This window comes from Sinocyclocheilus grahami, unplaced genomic scaffold (genome assembly GCF_001515645.1).
Source record: "Sinocyclocheilus grahami isolate Dianchi unplaced genomic scaffold, SAMN03320097.WGS_v1.1 scaffold1189.1, whole genome shotgun sequence".
In the NCBI taxonomy this organism is placed as follows: domain Eukaryota; kingdom Metazoa; phylum Chordata; class Actinopteri; order Cypriniformes; family Cyprinidae; genus Sinocyclocheilus; species Sinocyclocheilus grahami.
The window spans coordinates 14,331-20,743 of record NW_015506368.1 but is presented as its reverse complement, the minus strand read 5'-3'; the positions used below and the strand labels follow the sequence as shown (position 1 = coordinate 20,743).

Here is a 6,413-nt window from a genome sequence, read left to right as displayed (position 1 = left end):
CAGTACATTCATTATCTAAAATCACGATGAGCATTACCTCTGTGTGTTTTACAAGATTTAAAAAAAGATATTTAAAAGAAGTCTCTTATGCTCGCCAAGGCTGCGTTTATTTCAATAAAAATACACAAAACAGTAATATTGTGAAATGTTATTTCTATTAAAAACAGATGTTTTCTATTTCAATATATTGTAAAATGTAATTTATTCCTGTTATCAAAGCTGAATTTTCAGCATCATTACTCCAGTCTTCAGTGTCACATGATCCTTCAGAATTCAATCTAATATGCTAATTTGCTGCTCAAGAAATATTTCTAATCAATGTTGAAAACAGTTGTGCTGCTTCATATTTTTGTAGATATATATATATATATTTTCAGAATTCTTTGATGAATAGAAAGTTCAAATAAACATTTATTTGAAAAAAAAAACATTTGAATACAGTTTATTTGAAAAAGAGATGCATATTTGCTGTACAAACACAAACATTTCTTTAAAAATAAATACATAAAATAAATAAAAACCTTACACTCCCCAAAACTTTTGAACTGTAGTAGTGTAATGGAAATTATAAATAACATTAGAAATAATATTTAGAAATATAATAAAATTAGACACAAAAAAGAAACGACGACAACAACAACAATAATTAATACTAAAAGTTCTAAAACTTAAAAATAAATACACACCCTTAAGTTGCACAGGTATATTTGTAGCAATAGCCAAAAGTACATTGTATGGGTCAAAATTATAGATTTTTCTTTTATACCAAAAAGAAATGTATATAAAATCTAATAAAAATTGCAAAAACAAAAATTTTAATGGCTAAAATTAAAATTAAAATGCAATTCATAAAATATAGGCTAATTCAAAATATGAATAAGTTCTATAGTAATATTTTTCTTACGAGCTCAACAATTGTTGATTAACATTCAGGTCTGAAATGTCATGTGGCAGTTATTTGCTTGTGTTTATCTGAGCTTTTTTCTCTTTTGTATAGTTTAGTAACTTATAATTATTGGTTAGTATGTGTGTGATTGCAGGCACACAACACGTTTCTCAGACTCGCTGTCTGAAAGGACGTGCACGGAAATGTTTTTGTCATGATGTACTGCAGAGGTGTTCAATTCAGATTCAGAGAAACCAATGGAGGGAGAGAGATTACAGAGAGAAACGGCTGCTTTGTGCTTTGAGAATGTTGTGTAATTACTCACTCACTCATTCTCTCTCTCTCTCTCTCTCTCTCTCTCTCTCTCTCTGAGAGAGACTCTGAGTCAGCCGAGAGAAACCGTGTGTGTGAGAATGAAGGTGAGAGCCTGACAGAGACTCAAATAGAGACGGTAATTAACCCTCACAGGTCTCGCTCTCTATCTGTCGCTCTCTGCTCGTCCTCTGCTTTCTCTATATCACGGGGTCATCAGGCCATTCAGGGTCGCTAAGAAACACTGTGTGAACGCCATCAACAGCGTCCAGGAAGATGAACACACCGGTAAAACTCGACTCATGGAGCGTCCGTCTGTTTACTAAAGATGTATGAAACGCTTCCAGAGTACAGTCAGCTTTCTTGTTTAATACAATCATTCAACAGGCCTCAACTGGAATTTTTCCTTTGTTTCGTGTTTTCTGATGTGTTCCTGTATGTCCAGGGAGTGTTTCCGGCTTGCTACATGCATCTGAAAGAGGCCACAGTTGATGGCAGCGGGTCAGTATGTCCATTCATATTCCTAAAAAAATTGCAACTTGCTGAATAGGAAAGAAAGCATTAGCAACATCTTAGCAGACATTACTGAAGCTCTTTAATGAAACCAACTTGTTTCAGCCAGATTGCAAATCCTTCACAGAGAAGGCAATCCCAGGATTTGTTGTGACGAACTCGGTGGGAACAATGTTGACTAAAAATCTGCTTATGTTTCATTCTGTACTCAAAAGCATCAGACCTAGATGTAGTTTAGTTAAGAGCAGTGCAGATTTAGAGTATTGTGACATTAGCTTATTAGCCTGTGTATTTGCGAATATTTTATTTTTTATTTTATTTGTTTTATTTTATTTTTTATATTTTATTTTATATTAGTTTTATATAATTTTTTATATTTTTATTTAGCTTTTTTATATTTTTCATTTTATTTTATTTGTTTGTTTTTTATTTCAGTATTTTATATTATTTTTTCCTTATTTTTGTTTTGTTTATCGTTGCTACAAATTAGATATTCATGCAATAATGATTTTAAAATAATATATTATGCAAAAATGGCAGACATCATAAAAATATACTTGTATAATATTTAATTTATTAACATTTTTTGGTTACATACCACTTCTCGGTGATCATTTGTTAAGACAAAAAGTTCTTCTCTAATTAATTTTCTTTTTAAATATTGTTTTATTTTATTAGCCTGTGTATTTGTGAATTTTTATTTAGTTATTTTATTTTTATTTTTTGTTTTGTTTATAATTGTCTATTTTTGTTTGTTTGTTTAATGTTGCTAACAAATACAACATTTTAATTTTTAGCAACTAATGAAATTAATGTTCATTTTACATGAGGTTTGACATGTTTTGCATATTTAATATTTATATAATATAAAATGTATCCTTGACATTTTCTGAAGATTAAGTACCACCTTTTAGTGATCATCTGCTAAGAATAAAGGCTCATTTGCTAAGAAAAAAATCTCCTCATATATTTCATTATTTTTAAGAGTTTGGCAGTTTATTTAGTACCCTATTCATGTAAAGACCCACAGACGCCATGTTCCCCCAACATTTCTGTCACATCTCACCATTATCAGACCTTTAAACACCAATATTTCCTTATCTGACCTTATGAGTCTCTACTATGGTTAGGATGCTGTTTTTGACGGCAGTTCCCTATGTAGGCAGCTCACTATGTTTTGGAACATCCGCATTAAACTTTACACTCCTTTGCTGCATCTGAAGATCCTGTTACTGCTGTTATTGGGCTGATTATATCAGCTTTGGTCCAGCCTGAGCACAGCTCACAATATACTTCCTATAGACGTCTTACTAAAACAAGTTAGCGCTCCAGTAGCCCATTGCTGGCCTAATGGGAGATTTTGGAGTCTGAAATAGGTTTTCAAGCGTGGTTCAGGAATATAATACACACGAGTGAGTGCTGGTTTGGTGTAAGTGTGTGAGAGTAATTGGAATCGTGAGCAAAGCCCAGCTCAGTTTACATAAGCACTGTTTTGATGACTGATGCTGGTAATTAGTTTTCATTGGCATGAAAGGATCTGAATGACTCGGGGTCCTCAGGAGCCTGTAGTAAGCAGGAATTACTGACGTGGATGCAGTGAGATGCAGTTAAACAGCCTATTGTTTCCCACACAAGCGATATTCTTGGAAAACTCCTTCACTTATTGTGCTGTTTCTGTTTTGCACTCTATCACTGTTCTTTTAGACAAAAGGAGACGGTCATTCCTACCGAGCTTCCGCTGGTTCATGACGTCACAACTACGCTGCGAGAATGGGCGGCAATATGGAGGGACCTATATGTGGTAAGCTTGCGTTTATTCCAAATTTTAGTATCTCCCAAAAGTTGCATATTCTTCCTCTGCACACATAAAGGGGTCATATGATGCGATTTACATTTTTCCTTTCTCTTTGGAGTGTTACAAGCTCTTGGTGCATAAATAAGATCTGTAATGTTGCAAAGACTAAAGTCTCAAATCCAAAGAGATATTCTTTATGAAAGTTAAGAGTCAACCACGCCTACCTAAAACGACTCGTTTAAACACGCCCCCACATGTCTACGTCACAATGTGGGAAGATTTGCATAACGCCACCCAAATGTTCACGCAAAGAAAGAAGGCATAGCTTTTATTCGCGCTGTAGTATTGTTGTTGCCGCCGCCGCTGCCATGTCGTGCAGACGCTGTGTGATTCGTTGTGAAAGCGAAACTACTTTGTTTGGTCTTCCAAAAGAGCACGATATCCGCTTCATCATGCCTAGAGCTGATCCGTGCTGGTCGCTGAGGACATACATCAAATTTGCGCTGTGGATCGCCGGAGTGGCTTTCACCGTGGACGAAGCGGAGTCCAGCCCGGGGTCGTCACATGTGGGCTTTCACCGTGGACGAAGCGGAGTCCAGCCCGGGGTCATCACATGTGGTTGTCGCAAGCCCGCCGGACGCTCCTTCGACGATTCTGCCAGCCGCGCCGTTCTCAAGTCCGCCGGCCTCCGCTCACTCTTACCCGCCGTGTGTTTCGTTGTGAAAGCAAAACTACTTTGTTTGGCCTTCCAAAAGAACACGACTAGAAATCAGTGGTTAAGTTGTATTTACAGCACTGTTCCAGAACAGTTCATCCCAAATATTCAGATGTGTGCAGCACATTTTATGGAGGACTGTTTCCTGATCCTGGTAGAGTAGGCTACAGTGCCGGCTGTTCTGACTCACAGACTGTAAGTGCATTTTTTATATTTAAAGATTTTGCCACTGACGATTCAAATGTGAGTTTTTTGGGCAGTGTAGAGTAGCACTTGTTGTTTGTCTTTTGTCTGATCACAAATGCAGACATGGTTTTATGTTTACGCGGCGCAATGCAATGCAGCGCTTAAAAACACAGTATATTTTATGTTCATTTTATCTTTATTTCTCATCTTATTTTATTTTATCTTATATTTGTATTTTTTCTTTTGAATTTTTTATTTAATGTAAATTTTGTCTTTTTATTTATTTATTTTATAATTATTATTTTTTTTACTAAATATTTATTCCTTGAACACAAAGCATAAATCAATTAAACATTGAACATCAATCTGTTTTTCACCATGAAAATATTCTTGTATGCTGATGTGGTGCGCACACACGCACATACACGCACACAATTAAAAAAGTGTATTCTATAAAATATGCATGTGTAGTATGAATGCAATCCGGCCATGCTGGTTTTGTCATGTGACCTGTCAGTTGCATTAGATCTCCACTATTTATAAACCTTTTCCCATCACTGATACTAAAGTGTCCATCAGATGCACACTTCAAAATCTTGCCATATGTAGTAGGTCATCCGGGTATTTTTTGGCCACTTTTTATGAATACAACAAATTTGGACATCCCACTCATCTGACGCTGCTTTTTGCATACTAATATATTAGGGAAATAGACAACATGAGCTTAACGACATAGTGTTTTGATGACAACACATCGCAGTGACATCACAGAGCAAAAACACTCATCTGCTAAACACTAATAAATCTGATCCTTTTCACATGTTGAAAAGCTCTGAATTGATATACAAGTTAAAAATTAAAGTAAGTTTTCAAACCTTTTTGAAGTGTCTCATTGACCGTTTATAAACCCTTTTAATTGCATAAGCAAGCAATATGACACTCCGGGGCTGTTTGTCTACAGTGATTAAGAGCATCGTGCCTTTATGCAGCACCATGCGCTTTGACAAATTAAGTAACACACATTGCAGGGTTTTAACCAGACTTTGTTTCCAACAGGGCGACAAGCGTGAGATGTTCAACACGGTCCGAGACATGATCTATGACTTGATTGAGTGGCGCTCCCAGATCCTGTCCGGCACGCTCCCACAGGACGAGATGTCCGAGCTCAAACAGAAAGTCACCTCTAAGATGGACTACGGGAACAAGTATGAATACACACACACACACACACACACACACACACACACACAAGCTGCTGATTCGTGCTGATCGGGTCGTGTTGGAACAGGGAGAGCGTGAGCTGGAAGTCACGACTGCAGTCCGTTACATAAAATCTGACTTTTAATGAGAGCGTTTATTGCTCTTCATTTTTATTCAGGGTCTGTTTGTGAAAGATTTTCAGCAATTTATCCGCTTTCATTTGGGGAAGAAAAGACTCGTTATTAATCAGCGGTGTGTGCTGTTGTTCATACTTGGAGTTAAAAGTTTAATTCCTTAACCCTAAGTATTAAATGGTGGTGCTATTAGATGATTCTCACCTGGCAAACCAAAAAAACAAGTAGACTTGCATTGAAGGACCAGTAAGTTCTATATGCCCAGAACACTCCACAACACGTGGTGGTGCATTTTTGCATGTGCAGGCATTTTCAGAAAATCTTCAGAAAACAAACAAACAAAAAATTAAAGCGATAGTTTACAGAAAAATGAAAATTTGCTGTTAATTAACTCACCTTCAGGCCATCCAAGATGTAGGTGACTAAAGAAGATTTTTAGCTGGAACTGTGGTCCTTGGTGGTTCATAAAATGCAAGTCAACAGCTACTGGCACTTTGAGAGTCAAAAAAAGCATATCAAGGAACACAAAATGAATACCTGTGGCTCCTGATGATATACTGAGATCTTACGAAGCGAAACGGTTGGTATGTGCTAGAAACTGAACATTATTTACAACATTATTACCTGTAAAACAGAGCCTCAAGCAAACAGCCTTTGTTCAGCAAAAAGTCT

General features: G+C 36.4%; 1 protein-coding gene across 1 annotated transcript in view; it reads left to right on the top strand.

The window, feature by feature from the left end:
- The first annotated feature begins 1,299 nt into the window (after positions 1–1,299).
- The window catches only part of LOC107567798 (dedicator of cytokinesis protein 1-like), a 16,298-nt gene continuing 11,184 nt past the window's right edge, over positions 1,300–6,413 (top strand). Inside the window, exons 1-4 of the mRNA XM_016253564.1 lie at positions 1,300–1,305; positions 1,644–1,699; positions 3,416–3,512; positions 5,464–5,612. Coding sequence (XP_016109050.1) covers positions 1,300–1,305; positions 1,644–1,699; positions 3,416–3,512; positions 5,464–5,612 — 308 coding nt within the window. The remainder of the gene's footprint in view (positions 1,306–1,643; positions 1,700–3,415; positions 3,513–5,463; positions 5,613–6,413) is intronic.